Here is a 26,955-nt window from a genome sequence, read left to right on the forward strand (position 1 = left end):
AGGACCTAGTAGCAATCAGTGAAGAGGCGGGGCCAGGAGCTATGACTCGACCCCTGCAACCACAAATAGGTGAGTACACACACACACACACACACACACACACACACACACACACACACACACACAGGAGCTTGGACTCGACCATGACTGAGGTAGTACTGGTCTTGACTGTGGTAGTACTGGTTTTGACTGTGTTAGTACTGGTCTTGACTGAGGTAGTACTGATCTTGACTGTGGTAGTACTGTCTTGACTGTGGTAGTATTGAGCTTGACTGAGGTAGTACTGGTCTTGACTGTGTTAGTACTGGTCTTGACTGAGGTAGTACTGATCTTGACTGTGGTAGTAATGTCTTGACTATGGTAGTATTGAGCTTGACTGAGGTAGTACTGATCTTGACTGTTGTAGTACTGTCTTGACTATGGTAGTATTGAGCTTGACTGAGGTAGTACTGGTCTTGACTGTGGTAGTACTGGTCTTGACTGTGGTAGTACTGGTCTTGACTGTGGTAGTACTGGTCTTGACTGTGATAGTACTGATCTTGACTGTGGTAGTACTGGTCTTGACTGTGGTAGTAATGATCTTGACTGTGGTAGTACTGACCTTGACTGAGGTAGTACTGGTCTTGACTGTGGTAGTACTGACCTTGACTGAGGTAGTACTGACCTTGACTGAGGTAGTACTGGTCTTGACTGTGGTAGTGCTGGTCTTGACTGAGGTAGTACTGGTTGTGGAAAATTTTTAATTTTCCGAAACTATAGCGCCTAATAGGTGTTTAATGTGCCGATATGAGTCAAAAATGTATTTGAAAATAGAGTAGAACCAAGAGTTCCCTTTGCGCATGCGCGGATGTGCGGGGGGGAGAGGCGGGGATTGTTTTGAATGTGGTGAGGAAGCTGGGAAAGCATGGAACCACGAAATTGGCATTCACGGCGGCCTAAGGATTAATATAGGCCTCATTTCATAATAAGAAGTGTCGTAACTGTTCCTGGTGGAGAGTGAGGGAACGTGATTTACGGGACCACGGTAATAGAGTGGTAAAATGTGTGATAAGAGTAGGACCGGGTGACTGACGCGTCACTATGGACTGTGTCCTGGGGAAAATTACCCTTGGTTTAATCATCACTCATCGGTCTCAGATCTTAATGGAGTGGTCTCTAAGGTGTATAATAATTATGAGACGTTAAATCGTCTTGTGAATGTTAATGTAATCAGTGATAATAACATTGAGTTAAGAGAATGCGGGATGTGAAATAAGTCGCCTTGCTCCGAGTGAACACGTTAGACCTTGTTGTTCCCGAGGCGAGGAAAGTGAAGCTCATTGATCCACGATTTCTAAACCGGGACAAACCGACGGATACCTCGTCCTGCCGGAATGAGAACTGTGTCGGTGTAGCAGGACATCGAAAATGAGATGGTGAATGGAAGAAATAAGGAGTATCCATCACCCACAGTTAAGTAACCCTTCTAGTTATAACAAACTTATGCTGGCCAGTTGTGTTATGTTGTAATTAGATAGGTTATGAGTGATCCAGCTACATCAAGTGACCACCAGAGAACATCTGGTAAGTGGTGGGATTATGTACAAATGTTTTCCTTGATGGATGTATCCAGGTGTATCCTACCCCCCTCCCCTTCATTCAGCTAAACTAATATAATCTATACAGTCCACAATTAATTAGTAGCACCGTACTTGTGGGTGCTATCCAATCCATACTGGTCTCGGATAGATATGGATAAGGTTGTGAGGTCGAGGGGACCACTTGGCGCAACCAGGGGTGGTTAAGTTTTCTCACATGTCTACACGGGGTGACTACGGTAAACAATATGGTTGTCTCCCAATGAGATTACTTGTATGTATATAATGTTGAGGTACATACAGATAAACACTCTAGAAAATTTTCCATATCTGCCCTTGACTGTGGTAGTACTGGTTTTGACTGTGGTAGCACTGATCGTGACTCTGTAGTACTGGTCTTGACTGTGTTAGTACTGGTCTTGACTGTGTTAGTACTGGTCTTGACTGTGTTAGTACTGGTCTTGACTGTGTTAGTACTGGTCTTGACTGTGTTAGTACTGGTCTTGACGGTGGTCTGGTGGCTAAAGCTCCCGCTTCACACACGGAGGGCCCGGGTTCGATTCCCGGCGGGTGGAAATTCCGACACGTTTCCTTACACCTATTGTCCTGTTCACCTAGCAGCAAATAGGTACCTGGGTGTTAGTCGACTGGTGTGGGTCGCATCCTGGGGGACAAGATTAAGGACCCCAATGGAAATAAGTTAGACAGTCCTCGATGACGCACTGACTTTCTTGGGTTATCCTGGGTGGCTAACCCTCCGGGGTTAAAAATCCGAACAAAATCTTATCTCTTATCTTATCTTATCTTAGTACTGGTCTTGCCTGTGGTAGTACTGGTCTTGACTGTGTTAGTACTGGTCTTGACTGTGTTAGTACTGGTCTTGCCTATGGTAGTACTGGTCTTGACTGTGTTAGTACTGGTCTTGCCTGTGGTAGTGCTGGACTTGGCACGGTGCCCGCACAGTGACGTCTGAGGCACACCTCCAGAATTAGCCACTCACCAGCCTTGGTTTGGCCTCCTTGATACGTCTTAGTTCTTATGCAAGCACTTTTGAGTAACTGATTTGAAATTGCTCATGAGCGAATAGAAGCCTTATAAATCAAAAAGTCTTCCGTATTGCATAAAATTAGTATATTTGTTGTCACAAACCCTGTCTGACTATAATAAACCCTGACAGTGTTATTTAATGATGCGGACTTTTATACGGTTTTAAGGAAGATCCGGTCACTAACCCTGGTGGTTTTTGGGTGTCTGGCTCTCCCTGAGTTTTAACAATGATTTCCAGATTTCCCGGTTTACCTAGTTTCATGTTCTTTTATTAACCAAATTTTGGTGATATTTCTTGCCCATACAGCGAGAGGGAGAGCTCAAGACAGCTGCTGCTGCTGCTGCTGTTGCTATGGCCCTTAACTCCAGCAGCAACAAGTAGTGCAACAACAATCATGGCGGTGCAGACCCTGGCTTTATCCCGTCTGTGTCTCAGGACACAGCCTCGCCTGGTGGCCAGGGCTCTCAGCAGCTTTGCAACGCCTCAACACAGTATCCTAATTAAGTTTGTCTAAAATGTTGGCTTCTGAAATCATTGTAATATGATTTATTCGGATTTTTTTTTAACCTGTGGTAGAGAGGGTTAGCTACCCAGGATAACCCGGGGTAGGGAGGGTTAGCTACTCAGGATAACCCGGGGTAGGGAGGGTTAGTTACCCAGGATAACCCGGGGTAGGGAGGGTTAGTTACCCAGGATAACCCGGGGTAGGGAGGGTTAGTTACCCAGGATAACCCAGGGTAGGGAAGGTTAGCTACCCAGGATAACCCAGGGTAGGGAAGATTAGCTATCCAGGATAACCCGGGGTAGGGAGGGTTAGTTACCCAGGATAACCTGGGGTAGGGAGGGTTAGTTACCCAGGATAACCCGGGGTAGGGAGGGTTAGTTACGCAGGATAACCTGGGGTAGGGAGGGTTAGTTACCCAGGATAACTGGGGTAGGGAGGGTTAGTTACCCAGGATAACCCAGGGTAGGGAGGGTTAGCTACCCAGGATAACCTGGGGTAGGGGAGGTTAGCTACCCAGGATAACCCGGAGTAGGGAGGGTTAGTTACCCAGGATAACTCGGGGTAGGGAGGGTTAGTTACCCAGGATAACCTGGGGTAGGGAGGGTTAGTTACCCAGGATAACCCAGGGTAGGGAGGGTTAGTTACCCAGGATAACCTGGGGTAGGGATCGTTAGTTACCCAGGATAACCCGGGGTAGGGAAGGTTAGCTACCCAGGATAACCTGGGGTAGGGGAGGTTAGCTACCCAGGATAACCCGGAGTAGGGAGGGTTAGTTACCCAGGATAACTCGGGGTAGGGAGGGTTAGTTACCCAGGATAACCTGGGGTAGGGAGGGTTAGTTACCCAGGATAACCCGGGGTAGGGAGGGTTAGTTACCCAGGATAACCGGGGTAGGGAGGGTTAGTTACCCAGGATAACCCGGGGTAGGGAGGGTTAGTTACCCAGGATAACCCAGGGTAAGGAGGGTTAGTTACCCAGGATAGCCTGGGGTAGGGAGGGTTAGTTACCCAGGATAACCCAGGGTAGGGAGGGTTAGTTACCCAGGATAACCCAGGGTAGGGAAGGTTAGCTACCCAGGATAACCCGAGGTAGGGAGGGTTAGCTACCCAGGATAACCCGAGGGAGGGAGGGTTAGCTACCCAGGATAACCTGGGGTAGGGAGGGCTAGTTACCCAGGATAACCTGGGGTAGGGAGGGTTAGTTACCCAGGATAACCTGGGGTAGGGAAGGTTAGCTACCCAGAATAACCCGGGGTAGGGAGGGTTACCCAGGGTAGGGAAGGTTAGCTACCCAGGGTAACCCGAGGTAGGGAGGGTTAGCTACCCAGGATAACCTGGGGTAGGGAGGGTTAGCTACCCAGGATAACCCGGGGTAGGGAAGGTTAACTATCCAGGATAACTCTGGGTAGGGAAGGTTAGCTACCCAGGATAACCCGGGGTAGGGAAGGTTAGCTACCCAGGATAACCTGGGGTAGGGAAGGTTAGCTACCCAGGATAACCTGGGGTAGGGAAGGTTAGCTACCCAGGATATCCCGGGGTAGGGAAGGTTAGCTACCCAGGATAACCCGGGGTAGGGAAGGTTAGCTACCCAGGATAACCTGGGGTAGGGAAGGTTAGCTACCCAGGATAACCCGGAGTAGGGAGGGTTAGTTACCCAGGATAACCCAGGGTAGGGAGGGTTAGTTACGAATGATAACCCAGGGTAGGGAGGGTTAGTTACCCAGGATAACCCGGGGTAGGGAAGGTTAGCTACCCAGGATAACCCGAGGTAGGGAGGGTTAGCTACCCAGGATAACCCGAGGGAGGGAGGGTTAGCTACCCAGGATAACCTGGGGTAGGGAGGGTTAGTTACCCAGGATAACCGGGGTAGGGAGGGTTAGTTACCCAGGATAACCCGGGGTAGGGAGGATTAGTTACCCAGGATAACCTGGGGTAGGGAGGGTTAGTTACCCAGGATAACCCGGGGTAGGAAGGGTTAGTTACCCAGGATAACCCGGGGTAGGGAGGGTTAGCTACCCAGGATAACCTGGGGTAGGGAAGGTTAGCTACCCAGGATAACCCGGGGTAGGGAGGGTTACCCAGGATAACCCAGGGTAGGGAAGGTTAGCTACCCAGGGTAACCCGAGGTAGGGAGGGTTAGCTACCCAGGATAACCTGGGGTAGGGAGGGTTAGCTACCCAGGATAACCCGGGGTAGGGAAGGTTAGCTACCCAGGATAACCCGGGGTAGGGAAGGTTAGCTACCCAGGATAACCTGGGGTAGGGAAGGTTAGCTACCCAGGATATCCCGGGGTAGGGAAGGTTAGCTACCCAGGATAACCTGGGGTAGGGAAGGTTAGCTACCCAGGATAACCTGGGGTAGGGAAGGTTAGCTACCCAGGAAAACCTGGGGTAGGGAAGGTTAGCTACCCAGGATAACCCGGGGTAGGGAAGGTTAGCTACCCAGGATAACCCGGGGTAGGGAAGGTTAGCTACCCAGGATAACCCGGGGTAGGGAAGGTTAGCTACCCAGGATAACCCGGGGTAGGGAAGGTTAGCTACCCAGGATAACCCGGGATAGGGAAGGTTAACTATCCAGGATAACCCGGGGTAGGGAAGGTTAGCTATCCAGGATAACCCAGGGTAGGGAGTGTTAGCCACCCAGGATAATCCAGGGTAGAGAAGGTTAGCTACCTAGGATAACCCTGGGTAGGGAGTATTAGCTACCCAGGATAACCCGAGGTAGGGAGTGTTAGCTACCCAGGGTAGGGAGGGTTAGCTGCTTAGGATAACCCTGGGTAGGGAGCATTAGCTGCCCAGGGTAACCTGGGGTAGGGTATGTTAGCTACCCAAGGTAACCCTGGGTAGCAAGGGTTAGCTACCCAGGATAATCCAGGGTAGGGAGGGTTAGCTACCCAGGATTACCTGGGGTAGGGAGGTGTGGAAATATGTCTGGACTGCCTCCATGTGAGTTGTCTACCTTAGCAAGCTTTGTTGACACCGAGCCCTGAGGCTGGTACTTCAGCCTCACAAGTGGCTTATAGGACAGATTTCCATAAATGACTGATGTTGCAAGAAATCTCGCCTGCATGCACGAATGAAGGACTAACTTACTTGGTGTTGGAGAATATATCCCAGTCTTCAACCTCCCTAAGCTTTAGCCCCTCTGGACTTCCCCTCAGAACCACGTGCAACCGGGAGCCTTAATTCCTGCAATATTCAGTCGGTGTTAGTGACCTGCCTGCACCTCAGAACTTCCTGTCCCCAAGGGGGGGAGTAACCCCTAGTATAACTATGCAGGAAGTGACACTATCTTTTAAGCTTAACAACGAGGAGATGCCGGTACGGTACATACTGGTCATTGGCCGTCTGACTGCACAAAAACCCACAGTTCAACTCACTCGCAATTTACCCCAGAAACTGGCCAGAACACTGAGAAAGTAAGGGCTGTCTTGTCTTACTGTATGGGCCTGACGGAGGAGGTCATCTACGGTACTTCGAGGTGTCTCCATCAGATTTCCCCAGGGCCTAGTATGTGTAGACATGTGGGGCACCGCCCTGATGTTCACAGCGGTGTGCCTCGTTCAGAGTTTCGACAAAGAAGAAGGCACTGCGGTCTCAAAACCCCGTGCCTTGGCATTCAAACTTGGGCTGCCAGTTCTCCCTAGGTAACATAACCTAGGGTCTGCCTATATTACCGGCCTATTACTACCTACGTTAAGGCCTTAGGTATACATTATTATTATCTATAGTTGCCTCAATAGTCCTAATATTAGTTCACAAACAGTACAAACTACCTACATCTTCCTTGAAGGGTAAATCTATCAATTAACCCTTTGACTGTTTCAGGCCCCTCTCTGAAACTGTCATTCTATGTCGCTCAATTTTTGAAAAAAAAAAAAATTATTTTTTCTTATGAAATGATAGAGAATCTTTTCCCGATGGTAATGACACCAAAAGTTCGAAATTTGGTCGAAAACTCGTGGAATTATGGTCCCGCGAAGTTAGCGGTCTCGGCGACATATGCGTATCGGCGATTTCGCCGACTTTGAGCCCAATTTTCAGCCAATTCCATTGTTCCAGTTGACCAAACTCATAGCTATTTCTTTAGAACTCCATTTTATCTATCAGCTGAGTACAAGAAACCTCCCATTTACTAATTTGGACTACCCAATATGGTGGTCAGAAATTGGCAATTTGGCCAATTTCACGCAAAATAAAAAAGATGCCAATTTCAAAATAGGGTCCAGAATAAACAAGGTAGACATTCGTGGCACTAAAATAACATGTTCTGTTCATTAGTCACATCTCTAGGCCCCTCTTATATTATTATTGCTTTCTATTTTGATTTTTTATTCATACAAAAAAATACAAAATTTACTGTTATGCAGACGACTGCATTATTGTAAAAATGGTATAAATAATATCAGTGCACTAGTGAAAGAATATTAGACTCCCTAGTTGACGTGTATTGGGCGTGTGGTGTGATTTATTTACTCTTCAACATTGGTAAAAATCGAACATTTTCGCTACTTTGAGCTTAGTTTCAAGGTCGTTTTCATCGTAAAAGTAATGAAAATCATCTCTATTTCTGTAATATGTTTTCCATTTTATCACCTAAGACCATGAAAACGTGAATACAACGATAAATACTATACGAAAATACACCTCAAAGTCGGCGTTTTATTCCAAAAAAACGATCAGAGTTTTTTTTTTCTCATTACGCAATGTGTGCTGCAGGATTTTTTTTATGTGGTGCACACTGACCACACAGACCCATTCTCTCACTTGTGGGCCTACCAGCTTTCTCCCACTTGATTTGAAGCCGCTAGAATTATTGAGTATATATACGTCAGAAACATTGGCTCGTAAGATGTATTTATACGTCGAAAACAGTCAAAGGGTTAAAATGTACCTTCCAACCACCTTCGCCAACCCGGGTGTATGTGTGTTTTGGGTGGATGTAAGGGCCCCCCAACTGAGCCGTTCCATCCCTGACATGTCGGGATCTTCGTACGACGTATCTGCCCTGTGGAACTTTTTAGGACCGATTAAGTTTCCACATCCTCCCGCCGGCGAAGGTAGGTGCTGGGCCTAGATCAAGTCTGCCTCCCGCAGGCCCTCCCAGTGGGCCCTCGACTTGAACACCGTTCGACAGGTCGTCTGGCCACTGTGGTCAGTCAGACTCTTGTCTAACTGCAACTGTCCAGATTTGTTGGTTTCAGTGGTCTTAGCACCCTTCCCTTTAACTCTAACATCTTTCGTATGTCTAGCGTTGACTGAGCGGCTCCGTACTTTCCCACCCAGTGGCCCACATGCCCTGGTAGCCTTTCCTCCCACTGATACGAGGTTCCTTTTATTTAATGGCAATCTATCTCCCTCTTTACATACCCCATAAAAGTGTTTTCCCAAGGTGGCTGAGTGTTCATCACTCCCTACCTGGTTCAGCTTACCTGGCAGTTCATCGTGTATACTGATATTCATTATCACTACTCCTCCAGCAATCATGGGGACACCTTCCCTCTGTGGCGTTGCAGGGAATTCAGGTGGAATCCTGCCGCCCATGATGTATCCTACTTGGGATCTGTATAAGCCAATTCCTTCCCTAAAGGTCCGTTGTGTAGACAGGAAGTCATCTGTCTGGTTGGCTCCCACCAGGATACCTACATTTCTGACTGTGTCAGTGGTAATTCCCTGGTTTGCCAGCTCATGCCAAGGTCTTTCAATCACTTGGCTGCTGCAGCAAGACCTCTCGCTGTAATTGCCGTGGGTAATGTCTCTACCACCAAGGCTGTAATGTCTCTGTGATGTTCACCTAATTTGGCTGTGACATCCAGCACGTCATAAGATTTGGGTGGGACCTGACTTATAGCCCTTCCCAATGTCATACTAACCTTTCTGGTGGTCTTCAACTTTAATTTGGCCACCAACTTCTTTGTTATCATGGATACTTGTGCTCCAGAGTCAAAGAATAATCGGGTTGTTTCGGACCTGTGCCCATTCACAACCTCTGCCATGACTGTAGGTAGGGCAGCACCTCTGTAATTCTCACTCGGATTAGAGGCTTCACTCTCACTAATCACGTTGGCTACTACTTCAGGCTCGGGCTCACTTTATATCTCTACTTGAGGGACATCCCTACTAGCCTGGGGTTCCCTTAGATTATTGGGACATAGTGCAGTATGGTGCTTACCTCTGCAACAGCCTCGACACTCACTGAGCTGGGCGTCACAATCTCTGGCAAAGTGTTCCCCACAACACTTGAAGCAGAGTCTCAACTCCTTTAGTCTCTGTTGCCTACTGCTCAGTGTTGTATACTCAGAGCAACTCATGCTAGTGTGTTCGCCTTCGCAGAACATGCATATTCTGGCATGAGTGCCTCTGAGGTTCTACTTAGAGGCTCTTGCCTTAGACACTTCTTTGCCATAGTACACCCCAATGGTAGTTGTATGAGCTTTAGATTGATCTCCCGAGATCTTTGAATAACTGTCTGTGTTTTTTTGTGGTGATGGTGGTGACTCTTCTCTCACACCTATACTCAAATGAGAAACGAGATCTCCCAACCCCTCAACAATTTGTTGTATCGTGAACCGGTTTGTCTGATATTTCAAATGCAACTCGTGTACTGTAGTGCTAGCCAGTTTCCTCTGAATCACCTGACTAATGATCCATTCTGATTCATCCTCATCATGTAAATTTCTGAAACTATTTGTCAAGCTCATAATTTCAATGCGGAACTTCTCTGGGCTCTGACGGTCATGTTCGCAAGCCTCTAGATCCAACAACCGATAAAGTATAGCCACCTTTATCTCTTCAGTGTTGCCAAACATGTCTTTTAACTGGTCTTTGGCATGTTGGTAATTAGTGTCAGTAATCTGGTAGTGCTGGATCAAGTCTAGGGCTTTACCTTTGAGCTGTGATTGTAAATACTGCAATTTGCGGCATCTGACAAATTGTTTCTGTCATCTGTCTGGGCTTTAAACTGATCCCAGAAAGCAATGTACAGTGGTCCCTCGTTTATCGTATTTAATCCGTTCCTGGAGGAGCTACTATTATCGAAATCTATGATTTTCGAATGAATTTTCCCCATAAGAAATAATGTAAATACAATTAATCCGTTCCTGACACCCAGAAGTATTAAAACAAAAAAATTTTTTACATGAAATATAGATGTAGTACATAAACAATACAATGGGAAATGCTGAATGAAACATTAACAGCATAACACTTACCTTTATTGGAGATTCTTCTTAGTGTATGGGAGACTGGAGGAGGAGAGAGATTGGATTATTTATAGTTTGGAAGGGGAATCCCCTTCCAGCAACACCTCAGGTACCAATTGCTTTTCTGGGGTTGCTTCTCTTCTCTGTTTCTTAATGCCACTAGGACCAGCTTTAGTCACTGGAGTCCTGTCTCGCGAAATAACTGTCCAGAGGGCTCTGTTTCTGGCGTCTCTTTAACACTTCCCTAAAATGGCCCAAGACTTTGTCACTGTACATGTTGCCAACATGGCTTGCGACAGCCTTGTCAGGGTGATGTTTCTCCATAAATCTTTCCATCTTACCCCACATTGCAAAAATCTCCTTAATTTCTGAAGAAGGCACCTTCTTCCATTTCTCTTCCTCCTCCTCTGCAGCAAGATTCTGAGCTGCGATCTGTTGCTGTTCCTGCTGAAGCACTTGCAGCTCCTCAATGGTGAGCTCTTCATTGTGGCCTTCCACCAACTCTTCCACATCCTCCAAACTCACATCCAACCCCATGGAACTCCCCAGTGCCACAATAGATTTAACAACAGACATAGGCTCATCAGGGTCAGTCCCAAACCCTTCAAAATCCCTCTTGTCGACACAATCTGGCCACAATTTTCTCCAAGCAGAGTTCAAAGTCCTGGTAGTCACTCCCTCCCAAGCCTTACTGTAAGGCTTATGCAATGGAGGATACTGAAGTGTTCTCTCCAAAAATCTCTTAGGGTCAAGTGAGTGTCTGAGGTCACATTAAAGCACCTTTCAAACATTGCTTTGGTGTAGAGTTTTTTAAAGTTTGCAATGACCTGCTGGTCCATGGGCTGGAGGAGAGGAGTGGTATTCGGGGGCAAGAATTTTACTGTGATGAACCCAAACTCCTCGAAAATTAGATCATCCAAGTTTGGAGGATGAGCAGGTGCATTGTCCATTACTAGGAGGCACTTGAGATCCAATTTCTTTTCCAGGAGGTAATTCTTCACACTAGGGCCAAACACTTCATTGAACCACTCGACGAAAATTTCCCTTGTGACCCATGCCTTATTATTAGATCTCCAAAACACATACAATTTACTCTTCATAACATTGTTTTTCCTGAACACAGTGGGATTTTCAGAATGGTACACTAGTAACGGCTTCACTTTGAAATCCCCACTAGCATTAGCACAGAACATGAGCGTCAGCCTGTCTTTCATAGGCTTGTGTCCTGGCAGTGCCTTTTCCTCCTGTGTAATGTAGGTCCTCTTTGGCATTTTCTTCCAAAAGAGGCCTGTTTCGTCACAATTGAACACTTGTTCAGGTTTCAGTCCTTCAGCCTCTATGTACTCCTTGAATTCATGCACATATTTTTCAGCCACTTTGTGGTCTGAACTGGCAGCCTCACCATGCCTTACCACACTGTGTATGCCAGTACAGTTCTTAAATCTCTCAAACCAACCTTTGCTGGCCTTAAATTCACTCACATCACCACTACTTGCAGGCAATTTCTTTACCAGATCGTCGCGCAACTGCTTAGCCTTTTCACAGATAATCGACGTCATAAGACTATCTCCTGCTGATTGTTTCTTGTTTATCCACACCAATAATAACTTCTCACCATCTTTGAGTACTGGTGATCTCATTTTTGTCAGCATATTTACCCCCTTTGCAACAACAGCGTCCTTGATTTCCTTTTTCTTGGCCACGATGGAACATATGGTTGTGTAGAGTTTGTTATACATCCTGGCCAGTTCAGCTGCACTTAAGCCACTTTCATATTGTTCAATGATGTTTTTCTTAAATTCAATCGTATTTCTCACCTTCTTTACCAAAGGCTTGGCACTAGGAGCTTTCTTTGGAGCCATGGTAGCTTATTTAGTACTAGCAAGCACTAAAAGGAGTGGAATATTATGAAATATTTCGTAGGAGCACGTGAGGGGACCTTCGCTCACTGGTAAACAATGCCAGACTGGCTGGGTAGGGAGGCCGCCCCAGCTCATACCGTGCGTGCGTGTCCCGGACGACCTACTATTCGCAAGTCAATCTACGATTAGCGAGCCCATGTTTATACGAAAATATCGCTATGATTTCTGAAATCTATGACTCTGGAGAACTACGAATATTAAGGGACCACTGTACTCTGTTAAGGCCCCGTCAAATGTCGGTAAATTCAACTGGGGCAGCCTGGGCAACATATTAACAGGCGTGTGGCTGCTCGTGGTACCCACGGTATTCGTCACCCCACTTGGCTTACTAGTCTTTAATGCGCTTAACTTATCTTTGTACGTATTCATCTCCTGGTGACAATCTACATCATCCTTGGTGAATTCGTCCTGAGCCTGTCGAAGACTGTCCTGGGATTCACCATCCTCAATAGCCTGTAGCTCATATGCTGAGAATGCTCGTTCGTAGGCTTCCCATTTTTCCCCTAAACTTTTCAAGCAGTCTTGCAAATCATCGCAGTCTACTTTATTGCGTTGACTAGTAGCCTTACACCTGTTGCGCGTTCTGTTCAGATGTCCTTTGTACGCAGTCACTGATCTTTTTAATTTTGCTAACACTGAACCAGACTCTGTTGGATTCTCATCTGCCATTGTTAAGCTTAACCCTTTGACTGTTTTGGTCGTATATATACGTCTTATGAGCCAGTGTTTCAGACGTATATATACTCAATAATTCTAGCGGCTTCAAATCAAGTGGAAGAAAGCTGGAAGGCCCACATGTGAGAGAATGGGTCAGTGTGGTCAGTGTGCACCACATAAAAAAAATCCTGCAGCACACAGTGCGTAATGAGAAAAAAAAACTGATCGTTTTTTTGGATTAAAACGCCGACTTTGAGGTGTATTTTCGTATAGTATTTATCGATGTATTTGCGTTTTCATGGACTTAGGTGATAAAATGGAAAACATATTACAGAAATAGAGATGATTTTCATTACTTTGACAATGAAAACGACCTTGAAACTGAGCTCAAAGTAGCGGAAATGTTTGATTTTTACCAATGTTCAGGAGTAAACAAATCACACCACACGTCCAATACACGTCAACTGGGGAGTCTAATATTCTTTCACTAGTGCACTGATGTTATTTATACCATTTTTACAATAATGCAGTAGTCTGCATAACAGTAAATTTTGTATTTTTTTGTATGAATAAAAAATCAAAATAGAAAGCAATAATATAAGAGGGGGCTTAGAGATGTGACTAATGAACAGAGGATATGTTATTTTAGTGCCAAGAATGTCTACCTTGTTTATTCTGGACCCTATTTTGAAATTGGCATCTTTTTTAGTTTGCGTGAAATTGGCCAAATTGCCAATTTCTGGGTAGTCCAAATTGGTAAATGGGAGGTTTCTTGTACTCAGCTGATAGATAAAATGGAGTTCTAAAGAAATAGCTATGAGTTTGGTCAACTGGAACAAAGGAATTGGCTGAAAATAGGGCTCAAAATCGGCGAAATCGCCGATACGCATATGTCGCTGAGACCGCTAACTTTGCGGGAGCGTAATTCCATGAGTTTTCGACCAAATTTCGAACTTTTGGTGTCATTACCATCGGGAAAAGATTCTCTATCATTTTATAAGAAAAAATAATTTTTTTTTTTTCAAAAATTTAGCGACATAGAATGACAGTTTCAGAAAGGGGCCTGAAACAGTCAAAGGGTTAATTTGGAGTGCGACACTAATTGTACTTTACTCAGCCCACCCCACAGCTTGATACAGTGTTAAGCAAGAATGAACGAGTCTCAAGGCTCCTCAACAAGCTTAACCCTTTCAGGGTCCGTCCCGTAGATCTACGGCTTTACGTTCAGGGTCCAAACCGTAGATCTACGTCATGAGCTCAGCTCACTCTGATAAACTGTGAGTGGTAAATTTGGGCCTAGATATGAGAGAATACATCTATGTGGTATGTGTGCACCACATAAAACAAATCCTGCAGCACACTGTGTATAATGAGAGAAAAAAAACTGAGACCGTGATTTTCGATTAAAACAGCGACTTTGCAGTGTTTTTTCGTATGTTTTTTATAGTTGTATTTGTGATTTCTTGGTCTCATTTGATAGAATGGAAGACATATTACAGAAATAGAGATAATTTTGATTGGTGTTAGCACTGGAAATGGCTTGAAATTGAGCTCAAAGTGGCGGAAATGTTAAATTTTTGCCGATGTTCAAGAGTAAACAAACGACCTCACACGTCTAATACACGCCAGCTGGTGGGTCTAATATATATTCACAAATGTGGTGATGATATTTATACAATTATTACAATATTGCATAACAGTAAATCTTTTATTTTTTGGTGTGAATAAAAATTCATTATGTGAATAAAAAATCAAAATGGAATTTATTTGTAAAGCCTCAAAACATAACTAATGAACAGAGGAAATGTTAGTTTAGTGCCAGGAATACCTGCATTGTTTATTCTGGAGCCTATTTTGAAATTGGAATATTTTGAACTTTGTGTTAAATTGGCCAAATTACCAATTTCCGGTCACTTTATTTTGTAGTTGAAACAGTTGACTTGGCGATTTCTTGTGCTCAATCGATAGAATAGAAGTAATACTAGTGAAATAGCTGAGAATTTGGTCGACTGGAATATTGTAATTGGCCTAAAATGGGAGTCAAAGTCGGTAAAATCGCCGATTTGTAAATATCGCTGACACATCAAAATTCATGAGAGCATAATTTCGTCAATTTTCCATCAAATTTCGTACTTTTTGTTTTATTACATTCACAAAAAGATTCTCTACCATTTCATAAGAAAAAATAACTATTTTTTTTTTTAAATTCTTGGACACTGGGGCACCACTTCAGATTTTGTCCTTGGACCCTGAGAGGGTTAATGATTCCCTTTATTATATTGACTCTACTCTGAATCAAAATGTACACTGTTAGCTCTCAAACCCAAATTGAAATGTATATCGATGTGAAAGCTTAACCTTAAGGTAGTCTTTGGTACAAATCACAAATCCCACATTAAAATGAGTCAAAGACAATGAAAATCACACAATAAGATGGAGTCTTTACAATTTAAAAATCACTTGATTAGCACAAATAAATTCAGCAATTCAACTTGTGAAACAGTAAATAAATAATGTGTGTAAACAGCTTGGCTTAACTGTGACCAGCTTACTCAGTCTAGTGTGGTTGGTTGGATAAGGTAAACCCTAACCTAACTAGTGTGCAGCTATAGCCTAAATCTAGCTATTGAATTCACTGTAAATAACTAGGTTAAATCTGTCCTACCTACTATAACTGTTGTAAATATTGCACAAGCCTAGCCTAACTGTGGCTACCTTGCAAATCCACTGTAAGTAATTAACATACAAGTCTCCTACATTGGTTTACTTGTAATCACTGTAAATAATTAAATTTACAAGCTTCTCTAGCCTACCTGGCCTGCCTGTAAATTACTGTAAATAATAACTTCTGTGTATAGTCAGCTTGGCTTAGCCTCTTTGCAAGTCTCTGGGCTTAGGTGTGCTAAATTAACCTAACTTTGTTAATCTCTGATTCCTAACTGTGGCCTAGCTATGTTAACTTAACCTAGCTATTCCGTGAGAGTTGTCTACCCTAGCAAGCTCTGTTGACACCGAGCCCTGAGGCTGGTACCTCAGCCTCACAAGTGGCTTATAGGACAGATTTCCATAAATGACTGATGTTGCAAGAAATCTCGCCTGCATGCACGAATGAAGGACTAACTTACTTGGTGTTGGAGAATATATCCCGGTCTTCAACCTCCCTAAGCTTTAGCCCCACTGGACTTCCCCTCAGAACCACATGCAACCGAGAGCCTTAATTCTTGCAATATTCATTCGGTATTAGGGACCTGCCTGCACCTCAGAAATTCCTGTCTCCAAGGGGGGGAGTAACCCCTAGTATAACTATGCAGGAATTGACACTAGCTTCTAAGCTTAACAACGAGGAGACGCCGGTACGGTATGTACTGGTCATTTGCCATCCAACTACACAAAGACCCACAGTTCAACTCACTCGCAATTTCCTCCAGAAACTGGCCAGAATACTGAGAAAGAAAGGGAAGTCTTGTCTTACTGTATGGGCCTAACGGAGGTCATCTATGGTACTTCGAGGTGTCTCCACCAGATTTCCCCAGGGCCTAGTATGTGTAGACACGTGGGGCACCGCCCTGATGTTCACAGCAATGTGCCTCGTTCGGAGTTTCGACAAAGAAGAAGGCACTGCGGTCTCAAAACCCCGTGCCTTGGCATTCAAACTTGGGCTGCCAGTTCTCCCTAGGTAACATAACCTAGGGTTTGCCTGTATTACTAGCCTATTGCTACGTACATTAAGGTCTTAGGTCTACATTATTATTACCTACAGTTGCCTCAATAGTCCTAATATTAGTTCACAAACAGTATAAACTACCTATCTCTTCCTTGAAGGGTAAATCTATCAATTAAAATGTACCTTCCAACCACCTCCGCCAACCTGGGTGTACGTGTGTTTTGGGTGGATGTAAGGGCCACCCAACTGAGCCGTTCCATCCCTGACATGTCGGGATCTTCGTACAACGTATCTGCCCTGTGGAACCTTTTAGGACCAATTAAGTTTCCACAGGAGGGTTAGCTACTCAAGATAATCCTGGGTAGCGAGGGTTAGCTACACAGGATAATCTGGGGTAGGGAGTGTTAGCTACCCAGGATAACCCGAGGTAGGGAGGGTTAGCTACCCAGGATAATTCTGGGTAGGAAGTGTTAGCTACCCAGGATAACCCGGGGTAGGGAAGGTTAGCTACACAGGATAACCTGGGGTAGGGAGGGTTAACTACTCAGGATTCCCTGGGGTAGGGAGGGTTAGCTACCCAGGATAACCTGGGGTAGGGAGGGTTAGCTACTCAAGATAACCTGTGGTAGGGAGGGTTAGCTACCCAGGATAACCCGGGGTGGGGAGGGTTAGTTACCCAGGATAACCTGGGGTAGGGAGGGTTAGCTACTCAGGATTCCCTGTGATAGGGAGGTTTAGCTACCCAGGATAACCTGGGGTAGGGAGGGTTAGCTACTCACGATAACTGGGGTAGGGAGGGTTAGCTACCCAGGATAACCCAGGGTGGGGAGGGTTAGTTACCCGGGACTACCCGGGGTAGGGAGGGTTAGTTATTCAGGATCCCCTTGGATAGGGAAGGTTAGCTACCAATGATAATGCTGAGTAGGGAGGGTGAGCCACCTAACCTAACCTACCCTGATTTTTTGGGGTTATTCTAGGTAATGTACACATCTATGATAATCATTGTAACTATTTATGTATACCTGTACCTTAATAAACTTATTTACTCCCAGGATAACCTGGTGTAGGGAGGGTTAGCCACTCAGGATAACCTGGGTAGGGAGGGTTAGCCACCCAGGATAACCCAGGATAGGGAGAGTTAGCCACCCAGGTTAACCCAAGAAAGTTAGAGTGTATCATTGAGGACTGTCTGTCTTATTTCCATTATGGTCCTCTAATCTTGTTCCCCAGGATGCAACGGACGCCAGTCAACTAACACCCAGGTACCTACTTACTGCTAGGTGAACAGGGACAATAAATGTAAGGAAACATGCTCAACGTTTCCAGCTGTGGTGGTGATTGAACCATGGACACTAAGTGTGTGTGGCGAGTGCATTGATAACCAAGTCATTATCATATTCATTACCATTAACCATTTTGGAAATCATGACATTAATGAAATAAGCCACAGTGGGTTGGATTTCTTGCATTAATCAGTTACTGACTCATTGCTCATAAGGATGCTGGCAAAGCATGCATAATAAAATGTATTGGAGATTCCCTCACTTTCCTTGAATCAAACCTGGTTACCTTCCATTTCCCCAATTAGTGTATTTCCTGTTTGGCTTAGTAAGTTTATTTACAGGTACACATAAGTATAATTATCATGCATAGTGTAAATTACCTAAGATAACCGAAAAAAGTCACATAAAATGACTTATTTCGATTGGGGTCCTTCATGTTTAGTAATAATTTTCATGGAAGGAATTAGAGCAACTCTTCTATTCTTCAGTTCAAGCTTGATTACCTTCCATCCTCCATGCACTCTATGACCTTTACTGGTTTAACTTTTTTTCATGAATAAAATAATAATAATCTTCCATAGTTAACAATCCAAATAAAATCTTACTTAAAATATACTTTATGTACTATATATGTATACCTACACAACTTCGTATCCTCAGATCCATTGTACAAATTCTTATATACTGTGCTACATGTGAAATTATTTTTAGGTTACCTGAATAAGGTGTATATTATATTATTGACCCATCCCCGCCCACACCTCACCCCTGAAGGAGCAAGTGTATGCAGAAATCCATAAAAGAATGGATTAAAAGAGGAGGAATAAGCATGGAGAAACCATTGGATATTTAAAAAATTATGTGAGGAATTGGGACCTTGTGGGTTTAGCACTTAATTTTGGTAATAATAATAATAATAATAATAATAATAATAATAATAAGTTAAGGAAGCCTAGAGAACAGATGGATTTGTCAGTTAAAAATAGGAGAGGAGAGTTATTAAATGGAGAGTTAGAGGTATTGGGAAAATGGAGGGAATATTTTGAGGAATTGTTAAATGTTGATGAAGATAGGGAAGCTGTGATTTCGTGTATACGGCAAGGAGGAATAACCTCTTGTAGGAGTGAGGAAGAGCCAGTTGTGAGCGTGGGGGAAGTCCGTGAGGCAGTAGGTAAAATGAAAGGGGGTAAGGCAGCCGGGATTGATGGGATGAAGATAGAAATGTTAAAAGCAGGTGGGGATATAGTTTTGGAGTGGTTGGTGCAGTTATTTAATAAATGTATGGAAGAGGGTAAGGTACCTAGGGATTGGCAGAGAGTATGCATAGTTCCTTTGTATAAAGGCAAAGGGGACAAAAGAGAGTGCAAAAATTATAGGGGGATAAGTCTGTTGAGTATACCTGGTAAAGTGTATGGTAGAGTTATTATTGAAAGGATTAAGAGTAAGACGGAGAATAGGATAGCAGATGAACAAGGAGGCTTTAGGAAAGGTAGGGGGTGTGTGGACCAGGTGTTTACAGTGAAACATATAAGTGAACAGTATTTAGATAAGGCTAAAGAGGTTTTTGTGGCATTTATGGATTTGGAAAAGGCGTATGACAAGGTGGATAGGGGGGCAGTGTGGCAGATGTTGCAGGTGTATGGTGTAGGAGGTAGGTTACTGAAAGCAGTGAAGAGTTTTTACGAGGATAGTGAGGCTCAAGTTAGAGTATGTAGGAAAGAGGGAGATTATTTCCCAGTAAAAGTAGGCCTTAGACAAGGATGTGTGATGTCACCGTGGTTGTTTAATATATTTATAGATGGGGTTGTAAGAGAAGTAAATGTGAGGGTCTTGGCAAGAGGCATGGAGTTAAAAGATAAAGAATCACACATAAAGTGGGAGTTGTCACAGTTGCTCTTTGCTGATGACACTGTGCTCTTGGGAGATTCTGAAGAGAAGTTGCAGAGGTTGGTGGATGAATTTGGTAGGGTATGCAAAAGAAGAAAATTAAAAGTGAATACAGGAAAGAGTAAGGTTATGAGGATAACAAAAAGATTAGGTGATGAAAGATTGGATATCAGATTGGAGGGAGAGAGTATGGAGGAGGTGAATGTATTCAGATATTTGGGAGTGGACGTGTCAGCGGATGGGTCTATAAAAGATGAGGTGAATCATAGAATTGATCAGGGGAAAAGGGTGAGCGGTGCACTTAGGAGTCTGTGGAGGCAAAGAACTTTGTCCTTGGAGGCAAAGAGGGGAATGTATGAGAGTATAGTTTTACCAACGCTCTTATATGGGTGTGAAGCATGGGTGATGAATGTTGCAACGAGGAGAAGGCTGGAGGCAGTGGAGATGTCATGTCTGAGGGCAATGTGTGGTGTGAATATAATACAGAGAATTCGTAGTTTGGAAGTTAGGAGGAGGTGCGGGATTACCAAAACTGTTGTCCAGAAGGCTGAGGAAGGGTTGTTGAGGTGGTTCGGACATATAGAAAGAATGGAGCGAAACAGAATGACTTCAAGAGTGTATCAGTCTGTAGTGGAAGGAAGGTGGGGTAGGGGTCGGCCTAGGAAACGTTGGAGGGAGGGGGTAAAGGAGGTTTTGTGTGCAAAGGGCTTGGACTTCTAGCAGGCATGTGTGAGAGTGTTTGATAGGAGTGAATGGAGACAAATGGTTTTTAATACTTGACGTGCTGTTGGTGTGTGAGCAAAGTAACATTTATGAAGAGATTCAGGGAAACCGGCAGGCCGGACTTGAGTCCTGGAGATGGGAAGTACAGTGCCTGCACTCTGAAGGAGGGGTGTTAATGTTGCAATTTAAAAACTGTAGTATAAAGCACCCTTCTGGCAAGACAGTGATGGAGTGAATGATGGTGAAAGTTTTTCTTTTTCGGGCCACCCTGCCTTGGTGGGAATCGTCCAGTGTGTTAATAAAAATAAAAAATAATAATAATAATAATAATGTGAGGATTAATTACAGAAAATGGGTCACCATGAGCATAGCTCTGCACCTCTAGCTCAAATAGCCAAGTAAGTAATTACAACAGTAAACTAATGAGAGCAGTTTAAAACCATGGTACAGTACAATAGTTTCATATGTTCACTGTGACACAAGAAAAATTTTGTGGAGGAAATACAGTGGAACCTCTACTTACGAGTTTAATCCATTCCATGACCTTGCTCGCAACTGGATTTGCTCATTTGCAGCCAATTGTCCTCATTTAAATTAATTGAAATGGAATTAATTTGTTCCAGGGGAATTCCAGGCACGAGAAAATACTTTAACAATTTCCCTAATATCAACTCAACAGCTTATTTATCTATCACAATTCATGCAATATGACATAATAAATAATATTAACAACATAGAAACATGATATATACACTAGAATGAATAAAATACATGTCATTAGGTATGTGGCTAGTGGTGGTAACAGCAGCCATTGTTGTTTATGGTCTGATTTCTTTCATTTTTGGTGTACGTTAAGAAGCATCTTTTCATTATACATTGCCCAAGTTTCAATAAGATAGTCCAACAAACAAATGAGATCCAATTCCCTAGATCAAGAATAAGAGCCCCCTCACCAGTGTCAATTAACCTACCTTGAGGCCCGCTCGCATCTGGAAATTTTGCTCGCGTCTGGAAGCAAAAAATCGACTGAGCATCTGCTCGTATTTGGAAAAACTCGCATGTGGATGCACTCGTAAGTAGAGGTTCCACTGTATACAAATAACTTTATGGCACCATAAATCTGTACAACAGTTCTGAAGGGACGTAAATATTGTAGGCAGGCATTGATAATATGATGCATTGTGTAATTTTGCTTAGAATAATCCAGTACATAAAATCAAACTATGATTTATTAGATTTAGAAAACCAAAATTGTCTTTGGTTGTGTTCATTATGAGTATTTTCTATTTAATTCCTTACATGGATATTCAGATGAGGTACAAGAGAAGGCTCAGAAAGGTAAATAATTTTCATCAAACATTGATTATGTATTTTGAAATATTGTATGTTTAATTTTGTGCATTTTGAGTAAAAATTTTGAAATTTCTTTTAAAACTGAGTATTGTACCAGAGTTGTAATGATTATTTAAAAAAAAATTTCAGTCAAGTTCGATTGGCGTGATGCACTTAATCTTGAAAGCCAGTTGACAGACGATGAGATAATGATCAGAGATGCTTGCCGCGATTATTGTCAAGAAAAACTGATGCCACGCATTACATATGCAAACAGACATGAAAGTAAGGTTATTAGTTTGAATTGATAGCACTGTTCTCTGTTGATGTAAGCTGTTTAATCTTATCCCAACTACTCCTTCCAAGGAAGGTGTCTTGATGTTAGCTCAACCCAAACATTTGCTAGCAACTTTCATTCTTTGGGTATAATCTGATTACCCTGGGTGGCTAATCCTCCGGGGTTAAAAATCCGAACGAAATCTTATCTTATCTTATCTTATCTTAACCCTCCCCCCCCCCCCCTCCGTTTTTCCTGGTGCTCTATGGCTCCTATGAATTTGACTATAAAAATATTCCAACTACTGTTCATTTTTTCTTCAAAATTAACAAAATTTTCTTTTAGGCAGTTCTCTGTAAAATATTTATTTTTTGATACAGGAGGGTGCTAGCTTATGAATGCATTATGTTCCTCTGTTTTATCTTATGAATGAGTTGTCAGAAATTCTGAACCCATATCTCATAGAAAGCCATAGTATATACAGTATAAAGGAGGGTTATGTTTCATATATGTTCATAACTGCTGAATGGCATTTGCCATTTGTAAAACATAAATTGGTTTCCAACTGCCATGTTTGTAAGTTCAGATGTTCAAAAGTTGGGTGTTTGTACGTTAGTAATTCCTTGGTATTGTTCGTTTTATCTGCAAAGCTTGTAGCTCTAGAATATTCATTTACAGGTTACTTGAAATACATTGTTAATTTTTCTGTATTATTTATTGTTATTTATTGTGTGTTATGTATGGTATATGACTTACTTTTGAAATGGGTGGAGATTACTCATAAGGGACTACTGTCTCTCAAGCTCAGTCTTTAGCCCTTAAGTACAGTGGGGCTAAAAATAAAAACCTTCCATATGATTCACTAAATTAAAAAAAAAAAAATATGATTTTCTTCTGACGTTGAAGAGCTTATTTTTCCATTGGTAATAAAACAGAATTGAACTATAAGCAATACTTACGTAATTACACTCTGCAAAGTTGGCATTTTTGGCACTCAGTGTGGCAACATTGGGACCTGCAGCTTGATGTGTAATAATGTAAATGGTAATTTTTTGAGGTTTTTCTTCTATTTATATAATTTTTTTTGCCTCTGTTTTAGTAATATTGAATAGCACTAAAATCTTAACCCTTAAACTGTCCAAACGTAGATCTACATTTGCACGCATAGCGCTCCGAACGTACACCTACTTTTTTTACATAAGAAACAGTGTAAAATCGAACGTAGATCTACGTTTGGAGCACTATGTATGCGAATGTAGATCTACATTTGGACGGTTTAAGGGTTAATGGACACTGACAATTATTTTAAATTATCTTATCTCTAACAACAGTGCTTCAAAACTTAATAAAAATATATATATTTAATGTTTGTAATGTTCTATTAGATATACACACTATTTACAGGCTCTGTTCACATTCTTAGCCCACCAGATTTTCATGGTGAACAAATCGGAGCAACATGTGGCTCCCACAATGCATTTAGCAGGTTGGGATTTTTTCTCAATAGTGCACACCAACTATGCACCTATTCTTTGTTGTGTAGGGCACTTGTACTTCTCGTGCCAAATTTAACCCTTTTGACTGTTTTGGTCGTATATATACGTCTTACGAGCCATCATGTTTGACGTATATATACTACTCATAAATTCTAGCGGCTTCAAATCAAGCAGGAGAGAGCTGGTAGGCCCACATGTGAGAGAATGGGTCTATGTGGTCAGTGTGCACCATATAAAAAAATCCTGCAGCACGCAGTGCATAATGAGAAAAAAAGAAAACTCCGTTTTTTTTAATTAAAATGCCGACTTTGTGGTCTATTTTTGTATAGTATTTATGGTTGTATTCTCGTTTTCTTGATCTCATTTGATAGAATGGAAACATATTATAGAAATAGAGGTAATTTTGATTGGTTTTACTATGAAAAGAGCTCAAAGTAGGGGAAATGTTTGATTTTTGCCGATGTTCAAAAGTAAACAAATGATATCAATTTCCAATAAATGTCCAAGTAACCATTCTAACCAGTCATAATGGGTTGACATTATTTATACAGTTATTACAATATTGCAGCAGTCTGCATAACAGTAAATCTTCTATTTTTTGTTAAAATAAGAATTCAAAATAGAAAGCAAGAGTAATCAGAGGGGTCTGGAGACGTGACTAATGAACAAAGAAAATGTTATTTTAGAGCCAGGAATGTCTGCATTGTTCATTCTGGACCCTGTTTTGAAATTGTCATATTTTTTAATTTTCGTGAAATTGGCCAAATTGCAAATTTCTGACCACGTTATTGGGTAGTTGAAATCAGTAAAGGGGCAGTTTCTTGTACTCAGTCGATAGAAAAAATGGAGTTCTAAAGAAATAGCTATGAGTTTGGTCGACTGGAACAATGGAATTAGCAAAAAATAGGGCTCAAAGTGGGCGAAATCGCTGATTCATAAATATCGCCGAGGTCGCTAACTTCGCGAGAGCGTAATTCCGTCAGTTTTCCATCAAATTTCATTCTTTTGGTGTCATTACAATAGGGAAAAGATTCTCTCTCATTTCATAAGAAAAAAATTTTTTTTTGGGGGGGTGGGAAATTTTGCGACACCAGGAGACACCTCAGGATTTGGGGTTGCGACAGTCAACCACGTGCCATGATGCGAATTTGCATCATGGGTGCCCCGTCACTCGATAGCTAGCGCACTCAACTCACACATTGAGGTCCCTGGTTCGATCCCTGGTATGAGTGTAAACATTAGGACATGTCCCTGTTCACCTGGTAGTAAAATAGGTACTAGGGTGTTAGTTGACTGGTGTGGGTCTAATCCCGGGGAGAAAAATTAACCTAATTTGCCTTAAATACTCTGCATAACAAGGGGCTTTCTATATAGTGTAGTAGTATGTCATTGATGTCAGCTAGGCCCATATACGTTGTACATGTACTTGACTGTAATCTTAAATTTCAGACCTACATCCAGTATATAACTAAGAAAGGTTCCAAAACAGTAGACATCCTTTCCAAGATATGATACTCTATACACCAAATGATGCTCCCTATTTTATATCACTCTAATATGCCCTTACCTTGCCTATGGTATTTGTGCTGGGGGATCTACCACGGCCAATCACCTTAAACCTTTAATAACTCAACAAAAGGCTGTGGTGCGGATGATCACAAACTCCTGCAGCAGACAACACACCCCACCACTCTTCAAGAGCTTAAACTTACTTTATATACAAAATATACACACCTATTATTGTGCCTACTATATATACAGAACATTAAACTCCAATATAAACCCTCTGCTCCAACTTCTCCTTGACAGCTACAACAGAACACGGAGGCACAACATGAGCACAAAACACTTTTTGACATCCCTTGTGTCCATCTCTCATCATGTAAAAATGCATTGCACATATCGGGCCTAAAGATCTGGAACTCTTTGCCCGAACCAGCAAGAGGTCCCCTGCCCACAAATCAAGGACTATACTTAAAAATCATCTCATCTCTCAATAATAACCATACCCACACTATGCTAATCTCTAACCAAATTTGAGGCAACTCTCCCAAATATTTTATTATCCCTTATTTATTAAACCATTATTACAAACCTGAAAATGTATGTTTGTGCAGTACTACCTCATATTAACCCTTTCAGGGTTGAGAGGCCCTCTCCTAAAATTGTTCTCAGTCGAAAATTTTTTGGAAAAAAAAATTATTTTTTCTTATGAAATGATAGAAAATCTTTTTCCGATCATAATAACACCAAAAGTATGAAATTTGATGAAAAACTTACGGAATTATGCTCTCGTGGAGTTAGCGGTCTCGACGATGTTGACACATTGGCAATTTTGCCCACATTGAGCCCTATTTTCGGCCAATTCCAGTGTACTAGTCGACAAAAATCATAACTATTTCGCTAAAACTCCATTTTTTTCTATCGAATGAGTGCAAGAAACCACCCATTTACCGATTTCAACTATCCAATAAAGTGGTCAGAATTTAGCAATTTTGCCAATTTCACATTCAGAAGATGCCAATTTCCGAATAGGGTCCAGAATAAACAAGAAAGACATTCCTGGCACTAAAATAACAAGTTCTCTGTTCGTTAGTCACATTCCCATGCCCCTCATGTATTTCTTCGGCTTTCCACTTTGAATTTTTATTCTCACAAAAAATAGAAGATTTACTGTTATGCAGACTACTGTGTTAGTGTAGAAATGGTATAAATAATATCAGCGCACTTGTGAAAGAATATTAGACTCACCAGTTGACGTATATTGGACACAGGGCATGATTTGTTTACTTTTGAACTTAGCAAAAATTGAACATTTCTGCTAGTTTGAGCTCAATTTCAAGGTACTTTTTATTGTGAAACCAGTCAAAATCATCTCAATTTCTGTAATATGTCTTCCATTCTATAAAATGAGGCCAGGAAAACTAGAATATAACCATAAATACCATACGAAAATACAGTGCAAAGTCGCTGTTTAAAACTAAAAATAGTTAAAGTTTTTTTTCTCATTATGCACTGTGTGCTGCAGTATTTTTTTTATACTGTGCACACTGACCACATAGACTCATTCATTCATATGTAGGCCTACCAGCTTTCTCTCGCTAGATTGGAAGGCGCTAGAATTTAGGGGTACTAGTACGTCAATAACCCTGGTGCGTAAGATGTACTAGTGCGTCGGAAACCCTGAAAGGGTTAATAATAGAGTAAAATATTGATTATTTGAAATTTACCACTCTTTGCCTGTCTAGACTTAAGTAGTCTTTAAGTATTAGGTTAAATCGAGTAGAAATGTAATTACACATTGTAACCTTAGCAAAGAAATAAACTTTTCTTTTTTATTAGCACTTTAAGGGTTAGAAAAAGAGGCTGTTGCTTATTTTCACC

The 26,955-nt window shown here is 42.3% G+C and overlaps 1 protein-coding gene across 4 annotated transcripts in view; it reads left to right on the top strand.

Annotated features, from left to right (window-relative positions):
- The first annotated feature begins 2,969 nt into the window (after positions 1 to 2,969).
- LOC128694358 (glutaryl-CoA dehydrogenase, mitochondrial) overlaps positions 2,970 to 26,955 on the top strand; it is a 175,532-nt gene continuing 151,546 nt past the window's right edge. For 3 of the 4 annotated variants that reach the window (XM_070080041.1, XM_070080040.1, XM_070080042.1), the window contains exons 1-3: positions 2,970 to 3,116; positions 21,778 to 21,804; positions 21,949 to 22,083. In XM_070080041.1, coding sequence (XP_069936142.1) covers positions 3,020 to 3,116; positions 21,778 to 21,804; positions 21,949 to 22,083 — 259 coding nt within the window. In that variant the 5' untranslated portion in view covers positions 2,970 to 3,019. Of the gene's footprint in view, positions 3,130 to 21,777; positions 21,805 to 21,948; positions 22,084 to 26,955 lie in introns of all 4 variants that reach the window. The other variant, XM_070080043.1, reaches the window with a different exon arrangement.

The sequence above is a fragment of the Cherax quadricarinatus genome, unplaced genomic scaffold, assembly GCF_038502225.1.
Source record: "Cherax quadricarinatus isolate ZL_2023a unplaced genomic scaffold, ASM3850222v1 Contig98, whole genome shotgun sequence".
Classification (NCBI taxonomy): Eukaryota; Metazoa; Arthropoda; class Malacostraca; order Decapoda; family Parastacidae; genus Cherax; species Cherax quadricarinatus.